Here is a 15,119-nt window from a genome sequence, read left to right as displayed (position 1 = left end):
CTCTATGCAAATTTTGTCCACAGCTAGGTACCCTTCAGCATACAATTCTGGAATGCGCTAACAACCCCTCCCTACCACCCCTCTTCACCCGTTCCTTTCATGAGCTGTGAGACATGGTTGACCAGCTGTCAGCCTGAGGACCAGACTCTCCTGGTGACACGGGCCAGAACGGCTATGGCATGGATTCCCGGACTAGGGTTCCACTCTCACATTGGAGCTCATTAAAATGTTATCTCCATCTCTCTCACTGTCGTCGATAGTGACACCTCCTAAAAGCTCAATGAAATGTGAAGAATCCTTGAGATATGTCGGCGTGTGCCCAAGAAGCGAAGGACGCAACCAAGGAAAGCTGCGACCTTTACCTGCGCAGACGTCACCAGAAAGTATTTCTATTTTTCCATCCGCTTTGGAGTACGCATCACGCTGACCTACTCGGAAATTTTTAATACTCACGTAAGTTTCGGTACTTCCTCTTCTGCCAAACAAAAACGCACCAGAGGAGCGTTATTTTTCGCAAGAGGCATTCAAAGGACAAAGCAGGCGGGTCCGTCACCTTCCGTGATGTTTATTATCTATGTACATTTATCTTCCCCGCGTACTTTGTGCTAACAGTGGTACACGATACTTGATCTCACCCAAGTCTTCCTGCTGTCCTCCAGCCAGTTTTGTCGCAACAACCAAGTCTTTATTGACGTTCGTGTACAGCACAAATAAACAACCCAAATGGCTGTGTCGAGACACTTTCGTACTGTAATGAAAGCTCGCTCTACCGCTCAAGGCAAGTTTCTCATCCTGAGTCTCGCAATGATTAAACACAAACAACACAAACAACACCCGCCACCAAATGTCGGGAACAATGGAGGGTGACAGATCCTATACGCAGCAGTGGACAAAGTTGAACACATCATTACCGTTTGTTTTGGCGCTGAAAGCCATTGGAAAACTATGGCTGCGTCCATGAACAACGTCGTTACTCTTGGAGCTGTATGCCTATGATTAACGTCGTGGGGCATTGCTTCTGCAATGCTGTTGAGATACCGCTGTGGTCTTTCCCGAGCAAGGTCGAACCGCCGGCGCCGTTTCTTCAAGGCTCCTCTGCTACGGAATCACAAACGATGCCGATACTTGTGAAGTTAAACGCACCTATTAATGCTGTCGCTGGTGAGATTCTAGGGCAGCAGTTATCTCTTACTCAGAGACGCGTAAAAAAAAATAAAAAGAAATAACAGTGTTCGCAATAGAGATTTGTCAGTTCTTTCTGTTATGCTTTGCAGTCCCGTTTCGAGAGTCAAAAGCTGACTCTGTGCATGTTATGGAGCGAAAGGTGCTTCGACACACACTTTTGCTCGGCACGGTATGGGCCACTTTGCCTGTCGAGGACGCCACTTCGGCGCATGCGCAGTTGCTTCTCGACTCAGCCGCCGGTACGAGAGACGCAAAACGCACCCGGGTAAAGACGCGTGGTAGCACGCACATCCCAATATGCAGGTAGCCTCCAATCCCTCGAGAAGCGCTTTGATTTCTCCTAGACTTTGGCGAATTTTGACGTTCCTGCTCAGCAAATTTAATGTACACTTCCATGTTCTGTACGCCGAGTGATTCGAACAACGCAGGCAAACCGATATTTCCGAAAGTCGTGCAGCTTTTCCGCAATGCACAGTCCCCACAGTGAGTGGTCGACCCCGCGTTCAGCCGGTGATAACATGCAAGGCGTACAACAAAGGGTGGCCTGAAAACAGTGCCTACTTTGTCTAGTCAGGCTACCGGCTGTACAGGACCCTCAGCGCTGTTTTGATTCTGACCGCTCAGAAGGGCGTAATCGTTAACGATGGCTTAGCGCCTATAAGCCTTACGTCTCCTGAAGGTTTGCCCGTATTATGGATAGTTTTTTTGTGCAATAAAAGAGCAACTGGAACTCTTCGTGTTATTCAGATCCAAGCCTGAAACAAATTACCATCGCGTGTAGCGCATAGAGTGCAAGATACAGCTTTCTGGCTTTCGGAAAGCACCGCAGTCGCTGCTTTTGCAGATGCAAAGGAAAACAGACAGGAAAAAAAACTCCAATGACTGCTCCACAAGCCCTGAGTCTTTGAGGATGCAGCACGGAACACAGGACAGCTGAGCATCGGGGTCAGCGGTTCCAACACGCCGCATAAATCTCCACGAGTCCACTTTTATCCGGAGCGCGTCTAAACGCACAACAGACTTCGCGACTGGACTAGGGGCGGGTGAAGTCATGGCCTCCCTCTTGCCTCCAGTCGCATACACAACGCTCATGACACAAGCTAACGGACTGTTCCAGCTAAGCGTGTGCCGCCTCTCGCTGCCGACACTACGGCACGGCGTGGGCCACTTTGCATGTCGAGGACGCCACTTCGACGCATGCGCATTTGCTTCTCGACTCAGCCGCCGGCACGAGAGACGCGAAACACACCCGGGTAAAACACGCTGCCCTCCTAGCATCTGCGTTCCACTTGCCCGTGGAGGGGAGTAGAAAGACTGACGCGCATGCGCAGATGCGTTCCTGCTCCGCTCAGCGGGCTCGCAAAACGGGATGCGCGTTCAGCTAAAACGCTCTACTAACGCAACGATACCATGCGCGTGCACTGCGCTTTTCGCTGCAGCTTCCTATCTCTGCCGGCACTACGAAGAACGATTAGAGATCTAGGTTCGGACGAGGTGGTGGTACACCGTATCAAAGGCGTCGCTTGAACATTTGGGCCATGTCGTATGTACAGGGTGGCTGCGTTCTTTTCTCTCTCCCTCTCTTCTTACACAACGCGGGTTTATCACGCGCTTCCGTATTATCGTCTATAGAGAAACGCGCCGTACGCGCTACACTTGCGAACCATTACGCAACCACAGGCTCGAGCCTTCCAAACGCAACAAAACAAATCAAAAAGCAATATGGTCGTCCGTCTGTATGTATATGCATACACATTGCGTGTGTATAAGTATGCCCTTCATATACAATTATATAACGCGACCATGCCTGACAATTTGTACATGCTCAGAAAGGAGGTGGGAGACGGGGGGCACTGCCTCGGCGATGACTATACGCTACACCAACGCCACCTACTTGCGAAGGCCTACTTGCGAAGGCCCCTAGTATAACTCGGAAGGGTGCCAGCGAACGCCTCCGTGCAAGGACCAATGGGGGCGCAAGCGAGTCGTCAAGGAGTGCGGAGGCATCGTCTCTTCGAGGTGGTTCCGGTTACAGGCGGCTTGCAAGAGCTGATCGATAACTGCGGATGATTACGGAACGCTATAATCATGTGCTAGAATTGCTGTCACGAATGAGTGCTGTCTTTTTCAAAAGACGGTGAAATCGAGTGACGTCACACCTACACCAAAGTTTTAAATGTGGACTTCCGCGGTGCGTGAGAATTGGAAAGATGGATTGGAATGAGTGAGAATGGAGTTTTTTTCGCGAAGATTGTCGTGTTATTCGCTTAATAAAGGAAAATGATTGATTCCGCTCGGTCATCCTTGCCCGCCTTGCAATTTCGAAAAGATTTCTTGCGAAAAAGTAAAAAAAAAGCATCCCCTTCATATGAATGTGAGGAGTAACCAGAGATGATAAAATGGAAAGTTGCATTCCGTTGACAACCTTGTTTGAGAAGTCTGAGGTATGAATTTATTGCTATGTGCCTCGCTTAAATGCCTGAGTGCGATTGCTGCCTTTACTTTCGCTTTTGCTCCCCTTTCGCCCCCTGAAGTTGGTTGGTGGGAACACATTTAAATATTTCCTACTGCACTTCGTCGGTGAAAGTACATCAAATTCTTGTGTTTTGAGGGAGATAAAAATGCAGTGGCTCTACCAGAAAGCTTTGAGGGAATATTTCAAGCGTCTCAAATTCTGGCGAAAATCTTTACAGTTGTACGCTGTTCAGAACAACGTTTTGTTGTAAATTTGACGCCAGCGCCACCTTTTTGAGTATTAATGTTGTAAAAGAAAGCACTTGTTCTTTTATTGAAATATTTAGTATGATTTACTAGTGGTGAAGATGATTTTGTTTAATTTTTAAACCCCGTAATGTTTGTAATTATACCGGCAATGTTATTTACGAAACCTGCGGCTTGCGTTCTCAACGTGTCTGCTACGAGGTTGCCGCCTGCGTTGGTGTTGCGTTCGGGACCTCTGCGACGTTCCAATTCTTATTCCTTTAGAAGTGTAGTTAGACTGCTTCGTAAGCTGCCTACCAAGCTGTCCGCGAACTGGAACGCAGCCTTTTTTGGAAATAAAAGAGCTTGTCTTGGCTTGACTTGACTTGACTTGACTTGTTTTTAAGCTAAACTGTCACAGAGTGTAAAATGATACGACCTTGAAATATTCACTTTTTTTCCATAAAGACGTAGGTAAATGCAAAATAATTAGCGAATGCTCAATTTCTCATTGAGATAATTACAGAAGCAGGCGTCGCGACACATCGGTCACTGACTCGATGGTTTCACCTCGCTGACACATCTCTTGAGGCAAAGCCTACCTGCTGCACAGTTCTGGAGGCTTTTTGCACTTCCCAGGCTGATTAGGCTTAGTCACGTGGAACACAAGATAATTACTGTTTCTAAACAACACCTTGTCAAGTTAGAGAGTACGTCTACCGACCTGGAAGACTTTCTTTCCGCTCTTACGAGCTAAAATGTGTCACCAGTTGGGATTGACCTTCACCGAAGGAACTCGCATAGCTTTGCCAGTATGAGCTACTATTTTAAAGTATAATTGTCAACAGTATACACATACGCAATATTATAAAACTTTTTAGTGTCTGCGTTAATCAGGGGTAGCCCGACATGCATTGATAGCCGTGGTACAAGCGTATCAAGCGGGTGATGGACAAATTCAGAAATTCCTTAGTTGCGAACGTTATAAAGGTCTGTACATATTTTTACGCAAAAACTTCGAGTGAGCCATTCTCAACGCACGCTAAATATCCTCCTCCGTTGGCTTGGACATTATTTTCAGCTTGATGTAAAAAATCATGAAGGAGAATGATATTACTGAGTATTCAGTATGGTTGTACAGCCACTAGCACTCAGCGCGGTTCCCGTTTTCTTAACGACAATTATCCCGACGGCTAAAGACCGGGGGCCTTCGTCATAAGACACAATGAGGATTTCTAGCGCCTCCTAGATTTTCAAAATGTTTCCGTAACCATGTACGAGCTTGAACCACAACTTAACAGCGGTAACTGCTCATTGCGCAACTTTGTTCATTGAGTGAAGTAGTATAGCAACCAAGGCGAAAGTCCTACGGGGTGCGGGAAAACTCCCGCTGGGGATGTTTTTCATGCGGTATCGCGTGATTATCTACCCGCACTGTTTTTCGTGACGTTTCAACCCGCACAGCCAATCAGGTGAGACGGTATATCAGATACCGACCTCATCGGAAGTTTTCCGACACCCAGTAGGATTTGTCCCGCCTAGTGAAAAAAAAAAAAAAAGTGAATTTCACGACAATAAAAAATTCAGCCTGAAATAACTTTTTCTAAATAAGCGTGTGTTTTTTTTTTGTTACTAGCGATTTAATTAGACTCTGAAATGGGGCAAATACACGGCTTGGAAGAGGCGTGTATCTTTTATGCTCGAGTTTGAAATTTCAACAGCACGTAATCTCCTCTTCCTATACGATGTTACAAAAGAAATTTGAATTGACATCTCATAGTCTGCAGAACCGCCAACGACCCGACTGTAAAGATGCATTTTAATGACGAACGCAGCCTGTGATAAACGCGGCTTTTTCTCGGCAGAAAACGGGCTGCGATTGTTGAGCGGACTTCCTTTGATATAAGCCAACGTTGGTCATCACTAGCGACCCGTAGTCGTCAGCGTGTTCAGTTGCAGTCAGTGGATAGCATCACTTGAGCAGTACTACAACCATTGCATGTTTCTTTATATTAGCTACGCTGGAACAAATACTACGGAAAAGACTCGCAGAGTATAAATAGTTTTTCTCTCGTCTGCGTGGGGTCAACAACAAAGTTTTTCGTTAACGAAACTTTCAATTTCTACGTTGTAGATGCTGTTTTTCGAGACGCAACGTCGGGTAGGCTTTCGACAAGTTTAGAAAGTTGTCGTATTGCGCCCGCCTGAATACTGCGGACAGGAGTGCATCAGTGCGACTGAGATCCACTCCTTTCAAGAAGCGCACTGAGATACGGGGATCGATCCATGTTCGATGCTCGTCAGCGCTCCGCATTCGCGCACTGCTACTGAATGGGAAGGGGATGGAGAAGCGCGCGAGGGGCTCACCGGGTGGGACAATGCGTGGCGGGGGTGCGGGGACTCTGACTATACGTAATCAACCACGTGTAACGGCTTCACGACTACTCGCTTTAGAAAAAATAAACACCGGAGCCACGTATGCGGCGAATAACCACCTTGACTCGCGGGGCAAAGGCACGCAAGAGCGTCCACTCTCACGCCAAAGAAATCTGGAAGGTACGCGGTTTGGCGAACCTCTGTAAGGTTGCGGTGATATCCTGCTTCTGAGCTTCCTGCCCCCCTTTCTAAATTTATCAGTTCTCTATCTCCCGATATATCTATTTTCTCTCTAATTTTTAACTGTTCCTGAATCCCCACACACATTTCCGAAGGAGTTTTTAACTTCGCACTGAAAAAACGGCGCGCTCGCTTTTAAGAGTGGTAGTAACATGACATTCTAGCCAGGTGCAGTTGAGTATCAGAGGCTACCAAGACAGATGCGTGGAAATAATATGGTAGACATCGAGGTGCGCTTTTAGCCACAGGAGTTAAGTGTAGCTCGCAGCCAGTGCTGTTTCAGCCAACCGGCACGACAATTTGCTCGCTATAGAGAAAGTTGGTTGAACTGCCTCTGAAGCTGGATCGACCCCACGATTGTGTCGAATTGTAGACCCCTTTACTCGTACGAGATCGGTGCTCACAAAGGGCGTTGGTTTAGAACCGGTGTAAATTAATGGTAAGGTGCAACTCCTCACTAGCGACTGGAAAGTCGGTTGACTGAGAATAAATTGCGCGCGGATCAAAAACGATGACAAATTGTGGCTTTTAACTACGTTTAAATTTACGCGCGTTCACACATTTGCTACTTCTCTTACAAGCGAGTTATACCGTGGGTATCGAATCGTCATTGATTGAGAAGCCGCTTCAATCGCACTAGTAAGTAGCTTTTGACAGTGGAGGCGTTGTAAGTGCTGGACAGGCAATAATCAGCAACGCAGGCTCTGCTGCGACCATCTTATCTTTTCGGCCTCTTTCGCGCCGGTTACTTGCAGCTTGGTTGGTGCAAACGATAGAGTAAAGGGCGAAATTCATGCGCAGAGAGCGGCACGTTTCCGGAGCCCAAACCGGTTTTCGGAGCGGGAGACGAGTGCGCAGACGCGTCCTTTTCGGCTCATGCGCCCATTCGCCCCTGACGCCCTCGCGTGCCTTTGCCCGCGTTGCCGTCACTCGGTCACGTGACCCGTCGAGGGGGAAGGTGGCCGCGTGGAATTAAAGGCGCTCGCCAACACCGCACGAAGGAGGCGTGTCGAGGCAAGCGCATGACTCTTGTCAGGTACCGAGCGCACGATCTGTCACTGAAGGACAACTTCGGGAAGGGAAAGAAGGGCTGCGGACCAGGGCCGGAGTGTAAGCTCGCTGCCGAGGCCAGCTCCGATTGGCCGATCAGACAACCCGCGAAATTTGAATGTCGCCCCGAATACCACATAGCCGGTTCGGGCATACCTTCATAAAGCGACAGTTTTTTCGAGGGCCGTAGAAAGCCGCAGTGCTAATTACCTTGAAGGCAGGTTGTTCATGATTTATTTTATTAGTGACGCCAAGGGCGGGTTTAAGTGGTTCACTGCTAGCTAACTAACTCTAATGGTTCGATACGAGTGCGCGAGGCTTGTAGAAATATACGTAGCCACGTGTACACACTTTCGAGCACTAATTTCGTGCAGTAATGGGTTATTTTGAATAGCTTTTTCGAAGTCAATCCGCCGACTGTGTGAGACTATACGTACGCCTAAACGCTTCCTAATCCGGCCCTGTTCCTGTACTAAGATCGCCCAGTTACAGAGTGACGGCCGTCGATGTTGGGACCGCAGTCGACGCGAACGATCACGGAGCCAAACTCCACAAGCACATCTTTATGCAATGCCGCCGTAAAAAAGGGGAGCCTTTTCCACTAAACGAGTTTCACTTTATAGCAGACACTTCCACCGGAACATAACGGAAATGGCCGGACTTTCGCATCGTATATACGACCCGTAGAGTATAAAACGGCAATACAGGAATTAGCTCCTACAAACGGCGCGAAGATTTTTTCTATTTTCATGTACTGCGCGTTCGTGATAAAATAAGTGAGCCTAATGTCTCATATTATCGCATTCTCCTCGGTGTCCTAATTGAGATCAGTGGATTAGTACCGGGGCTCGGAGCCAGGACGCTACCCCAAGCAATCGGCCGTAGTACGCCTACTACTTAAGCAACTATCGGAAGTTATGACTCATTTCCTATCTTAGGGAGCTCATCTTTTAACGCGAAGCACCTACTTGAATACTGGGTTTTCCATAAAAGTACATAATAGTGGCTTTAAACTGACGATTCAAGTATGCGTAACTGTTTCTCTTAAATATTTAACACTTGCTTGCAGAGGCTGGGAGTGAGTTGTGATGCGGCGAAAAGTGGGCATGGGTAGTTCTATGGTCAGCATCAATTAAAACATTTAATTTAACACACAGGAAGGGCAGAATCACCAGCCTTCTATTGCGTATGGGTAGTGTGTATTGAAACCGTAACCGTGTTACCGTGCTTTTCTAATATAATTGAATTCAATCTTTTTTTCCGGTCACTTGAACAATTCTATAAATTGCAACTGACTGAACTACCAGTTTGACGTATACTTGTGACATGCAATGTTGCCCGCATAGAAAGGAGATTCGAGTTGGTGAATCCAACTTTGATTAGGCAAGGTTGTGTTGTATTGCATTGTATTGCGTTCTATTAAAGTGTATTTCAGAATACGACGAAACGTGTTCTGTAAAACTATACGTAAAGGAGACACATTATGAAAAATAGTTGACCAAAGCTACAGCTGATCTATTGTGTTGTATTGTTTTGTATTGCAATGTAATGTATTTCAGAATAGAACGGAATGTGTTCTGTAAAACTACACGTAAAGAAGACTCATTATGACAAATTACAGTTTATGAAAGCTATAGCTGATCTATTGTATTGTAATGTATTTCAGAATACAAAGGAATGTGTTCTGTAAAAGCATAGGTAAAGAAGACATATTATGACAAACCAATAGTTGATCAAAGCTATAGCTGATCTATTGTGTTGTATTGTATCGTAATGTATTTCATAATACAACGAAAGGGGTTCTGTAAAAGTACACACAAGGAGGAGGACACATTATGACAAACTAATAGTTGATCAAAGATACAGCTGATCGTAGCTTCTAAACGGCTACATAGTTGACGCAGTGGTGTTATTCGAGCGGAATTCTTGCTTAATAAGTCAAAATTCGAAAGACTTTTGATGCCAGACCAAGCCGGCAGACGTACTCTTCAGTGGGAGACTAGGGGATCGTTTCAGTCAACGTTCCGCCACTTCGGCCCACCACAATGTTCGTCGACATTAGTTTAAAAATACAGAAGGTAACATCAGAACCTCCTTCCACGGACTGTTAGCATGAGGGTGCTGTGCCACGTGTCAATTTGTTTTCACTCTCATGACTGTTACTCTCATACGTGCCAGTTTCATTGACTCTCAGTTTACTTTCATACGTGCCAGTTTCTTTTACTCTCAATTTACTCTCACACGTCCCAGTTTCCTTTACTCTCTCACGTGCCAGTTTCCTTCACTCCCAGTTTACTCTAATACGTGTCAGATTTCTTTACTCCCAGTTTACTCTCATACGTGCCAGTTTCCTTAAGTACGGTCATACGCCAACGAAGCTTGGTGCGCGGTACATATAATTCGGGGCTACAAAAAGCTGTGTTTCACACCTCTGCAATACGGGCGAGCTTTACAAGCGATGTAGCTAAATTTTCGTGGCGATTCGAAGTTTTTTAAAGATGCAATACCTGTTTAACTGTAGCTGCCTGGCTTTTTTTTAAATTTTAAATTTGTGTATTGACCCGCGAGGCTGAGGCCATCGGCCGTACGTGTATATCACCAGCGTGACTAGGAATTGCGCGAAACTCTGACGTGAATGTGTCTACTGCTACCCCAAGCGCAGGCTCCCCAAAGCAACAAAAAGGTCGGATCTTCCATATTTCCTCTCCGTAGAACGCCCACGTAAAATCCCATATCTGTGATTTGAGACCCGACATCTGAGTACATTAAGGAAACTCAAGAAACCAGCGGCGCTCCCACTTTGTCTACGCTCTGTGTAGCGCCATGATGCCGGGATACTATGCAAAACACTGAAACTTCCAAATGAGTGCCAGGGCATCAACGCGCCTGTTCTGTGGCAGTAGGCTGCGGCGTACGTCATGGTCAGAGCTTGTGAGCATTCACTTTTATCGGGAAAATGAGCGAGCTGGTCCGAATTGAGCTACAGCGAGATCTCACTGCGGTATCGAATCTGTACGTTTAATGCAGACTGGTTTCTCTCTTGTGCCTGGCGGAAACGCGTGCCACAACGCTGCTATAACGCTCTTTTCGCAACCTACGCAAGGTAAACTTGCTGGTCGAATCTTGCTAGAACTTCATAACTCCTTCGTCGCACCAAAAGGCGAGAGCAACGGCAACCATAATTACTCGAGTGAACTGTGTTCGCTTAGCTTTACTGTTCAGCTGCTCGGCTTACCCGATCATTTTCCGCCTTTTAGGCAGGTGCACCCAATTTTACTTAAAAGTCTGTGCTTTCAGGCCGCCTTATTAGACTGGAAAAAAAATAGTGCGGGATGTGTGCCTAGATGATAGCGGCAAGGCATAAAGAGTCAATGTCGCTCAAAACGAAAATCATATGCTTGAAAGCAGGCCCACACTGTGGCAAAGAACATCTTCGAGCCTTAATGCTGAGTAGCCTTCGGCCGTGAGGCTGTAGGTGCGACCGTGCACGCCTCGACTTTTTCTTATTGTCGCCCTTACCCAGCTCAACTTAGGGCTGACTGTCAGATCACCTAGTGTTGTCACTTCCAACAATAAAGTACTAGCCATTACCTCACAATAATAAAAGACAAAACCAAAACAAAACAAATCAAGCTGGGGTAAGCAACTCTGGCAGCAGTAGTGTGCTTGAACTGGAGTGACCAAGGAGCTCTGCACTTTGGAAATTTAAAGTTAACCAGCATAACAGCATCAAGGACGCGACGGATAGGAATGGTAGTCGTAGTAGTCGGATCAATGTCTCGTTCCCATTGGCCACCTATTGGGGATCTTTGCTACATTTTTTTCCCCGTACCGAAATTATCGGTCAAATTTAGATTGCTTGGAACCGGAAATGCCAAAAATAAGTACGAGCGGCAGAAACATGCGAAAGTGTTCAATGGCATTTCAACTCATGATAACTCAAGTCATGGCGCGCCTTTTAAACCCGACGTAACTTACACGGCTTCAATGGAGGCTTCTGAATCCGGACTGCTAGAGGATTCCTAAATGCGAAATTGAACCAAATAGTTTTCTTCTTACATTCCCGGGTGGAGCTCACACGCTTCTCCCTTCGTCCTCGGACGTCCGGGACTAGAAGATGCCACCTCCTTTTCTTTTTTCTTTTTACATCGATTCTAGCCAACTTTTCACAACCCCCACTCTTCCATCTGGAGTAATTGTAACGACGCTTTGTTGGCATGCAGCCTTGAGGCCCGGCAAAGGAAGTGTGAAGCGACGGACTTGCCACATAGCATAATCACAAGCAATTGCCTGCAAATCGCCAATTTCAAACCCGTAAGGGGGATTTGAAAACAACGCATCATAGTTTCAACTCTTGTCAAGAAAACTCTCCGGTTTTTTTTTTTTTTCAAAATACACAAGGCACATCCGCCTAACACAAAACGCGACATCGCAAAAACGGCTTTTACGACACGGCTGCATCAAACAGACGAAGTCGACACACCAAAAAACATGGAAAGGAACCGTTAGCTTTCACGGTTCAAAGACAAAACACAAGCCTAGGCACGTGCCTAGGCTTGTTAAGTAATAGGCATAAGGTACCCTATGCCTATTACTTAACTCGGGCGCGAAGTGTAGTGCCACGCAGCCTATGATTAGAAAATCTGCTGAGGAGAAAGTTCTGTCTGATGTCAAATTACGGCAGAGATGGTTTAATTTAATTCAATAATTGCGGTGCTACGATCTACCCTTTCTCCCCAAAACGCCCCTGCCAGTTATGCAACACACTGACGACCCATTAGGGGATCCGTGATGACGACGTCAATCTTCACCGTGAAATCCATGAAATACTTCTCCATGACTGCCATGAACCAATACAAAAGGCAAGCAAGGTATTCAAACAATAAGTAATTAACAACGTGCTGCGGAAACAAAAGACCGCCTTGTAAAAAATGTGGTTTTCTTTCATTTCAAGAGATTATTACGTTGAGGTGTAACATTACTGTCTCACAGTTGTCTGGAAAGAAATATTTTCCCAATACGTCATCACTACAGACGGGTACAAATAAACAGCGCCAGGGACATAGGAATATGAGTACAAAGTGACGATTCACACATGTTGTTCGCTTTTCAAGCGTAGCCGCTGTGACCGGACACAGAATCCCCATCTTCAAAGCCGCCAGCGGGACTAGACTAGCTGCTTTCCGACGGAGGCAATACGGAAACCGCAGGCAAATATTGAGGTGCACTCGAAAGGCGTAGGCTGTCGCCCTGTTTTGTTTTCTCCCATTCTCATTTCCGGTCTTAAAGAGAAAGAGAAAAAAAAATCCCACCTAGGTTTCCAAGCTGCTCTGCACAGTGCCATGCCCACTCTCCCGCCTCTACTTGTCCTTCAATTCCGCAAACCCCGTGGCAGCTGACTCCCACCCTTGCGCCGACCCGATTCCCGCCACGTTGAGCAGCGTCCCCCCTCTCCCCCGACGAACCCTACGAACACTCTACTACACCGCTCCTCCCACCAGCACCGTCGACAGACCTCGCGGAACACAGCAACCTCGGCCGGCACAGTTCGACTCTTCCAAGGCGGCCTGCGCTCCCACGACGGCGCGGCGGTGCTCGACGACGGCCGTGGTGGTCGGGGACCACCCAACCCGCGGTAATCCGCCCACCACCAGCGGCCACCGTCACCACAGGAGGACGACACTGAAGAAGGACGCGTTGCATATTGCCGAGTGAGCGGCTGAGGCCGGCTGGCCCGGGGCTGGGGCCACCGCTCCCTACTTCTCCGAACACCTTTTGAGCTGCAGGCGAGGACGCGGAAGGGCACGAAACAGCGTTCCTCATAAGTACTCGACGATATCACACTTGATGGATGGGTAGCTGGAGTACAAGGCAGTCCTGTCCTGTACTAGGCGGCTGAAGAGGAACGGCAGCAGCGGCGCCGAGGCCGCACTGTCGGGTTCGATCAGCGACACCGTGGTCGTCGAGGCCGTGGACGCCGCCGAGACGGCGGACGACGACTGCGCGTGCTGCGTCTGCTCGGGCCCGCGCAGAGCGCCCAGGCTCTTCGCTCGGCGCCGGACGCTCATCTGCTGCTGCTGTTGCTGGTGCTGGTGTTGCTGTTGCTGGTAAAGGCTCGGCTCCGGGGCTGCTGCGACAAGGGGGCGGAAAGAGGGAGCGGATCTTTAGGGCCAAAGACGGAACTTCGTTTAGAACAGTGGGGCTTAGAATAACTTGTTGTTGAGCGAGTTGGTGCATCTTGGTGAATAAACACGGGCTTTGCACGAAAAAGACAGCACACACAGAAAGGACGGGACAGGCGCAACCCGTCTTTTGTCCCGTCCTTTCTGCGAGTGTAGCTTTTTTCGCACAAAGTCCGTGTTTATTCACTAACAGTAGTGCTGTTGGAAAGCGAGCTTTGGTCACAATAAGAGTGGGAACTGAAAGCAATAACTGGTTGCACGTGTAGATAAGCAGCGGAAAACAAGTCGTAAAGCAGTAGCGAAGCGGCAGTGAAAGGTGTGAAGCAGTAAAAAAAACTGATTCCTCTGTCATAGGAATCGGTAAAACACGACAGTGAAATGCGCAGCAAAATGTGCAGCTGAACATGATTTGCGGCTCGGCGGCTGTCTTGCGAGTGTGCTTGGTGAGCGGCGTCCTGCTGCCGGGTCGCTTCGTCAAAGGTGTATTGGCGTCATTTCCGTGACGGATATGACGTCAGAAAAATCTTGGTGTATCCTGGCATAAAACACTCGTGTTAAAATATAAAACCCGAAAACAAACAACCCGAAGTATAACGTACTCTTCAGTACTAAAGGTTGCTGTGCCGCAAAAAGACCCTGTGTGCAGGGGTGCACCCTTTACAGGCCACGTGCTTCGCTGCCCTGGCGTCATTCCTTGACAGACATGACATAATTGAAGTCTTTGTGTATCCGGCAATAAAACAGTTCTGTGTTAAAATACAATACCTACCTCCCGGCTTCCACCACCGGTTCACCAGGGAGGCTAATTTCGTCAAGCTGCTATTGCAGCTTTTAGCTCAGCAACTGCACACACACAAATGTATGCTAAATTTCATGTTGAAATAAATCTTGAAATCTTGAAATCTTGAAATTTGCACGATGAAAACCACTGAAAAAATACTCCACAAGAGTATAAGCCATTGCGCTGCCTGTTTTGAGCAACGTTCGCATGAGAGCCTTGCGATGTGAGTTTTTGATCGACATGACAATTTTTTTCTTTCAAAACAAAATGCAGAGATCGAAGGCAGTGCGAAGGCGTGTGTGCGCGTAAGCCGTGCCGATGTGTGCTGAAGCTCCGTCTTGCCGGCGAGGCTAACTTACACTCGTCAGACTGGTAGTCTTGGGAGTCCTGGTCTGGAGGCGCGAGCAGAGGTGACAACTCTGCAGAAGGTCAAAGGTCAAGAGCTTCTTTACCCCTCGCCACCAAGCTTCCAGCGCGGCAGTTTTTCAGGCCCTTGTCACAAGACAGAAAAATTCTGAAAACTATAACTGCGCGAATTACCGTATTGACTCGATTACAAGCGTCCCTTTTTTTCCGCGATCAGAATGCACAAAGTGAGGGTGGGG

General features: G+C 47.5%; 1 protein-coding gene across 1 annotated transcript in view; it reads right to left on the bottom strand.

Moving 5' to 3' along the window:
• Positions 1 to 545: 545 nt before the first annotated feature.
• LOC144163045 (gamma-aminobutyric acid type B receptor subunit 2-like) overlaps positions 546 to 15,119 on the bottom strand; it is a 376,861-nt gene continuing 362,287 nt past the window's right edge. The window contains exon 20 of the mRNA XM_077693831.1: positions 546 to 13,678. Coding sequence (XP_077549957.1) covers positions 13,371 to 13,678 — 308 coding nt within the window. The 3' untranslated portion in view covers positions 546 to 13,370. The remainder of the gene's footprint in view (positions 13,679 to 15,119) is intronic.

This window comes from Haemaphysalis longicornis, unplaced genomic scaffold (assembly GCF_048455015.1).
Source record: "Haemaphysalis longicornis isolate Haplotype H1 unplaced genomic scaffold, Haemaphysalis longicornis Haplotype H1 scaffold_12, whole genome shotgun sequence".
Lineage (NCBI taxonomy): Eukaryota > Metazoa > Arthropoda > Arachnida > Ixodida > Ixodidae > Haemaphysalis > Haemaphysalis longicornis.
The sequence above is the reverse complement of the archived record's forward strand: the minus strand, read 5'-3'. Positions and strand labels throughout refer to the sequence as shown.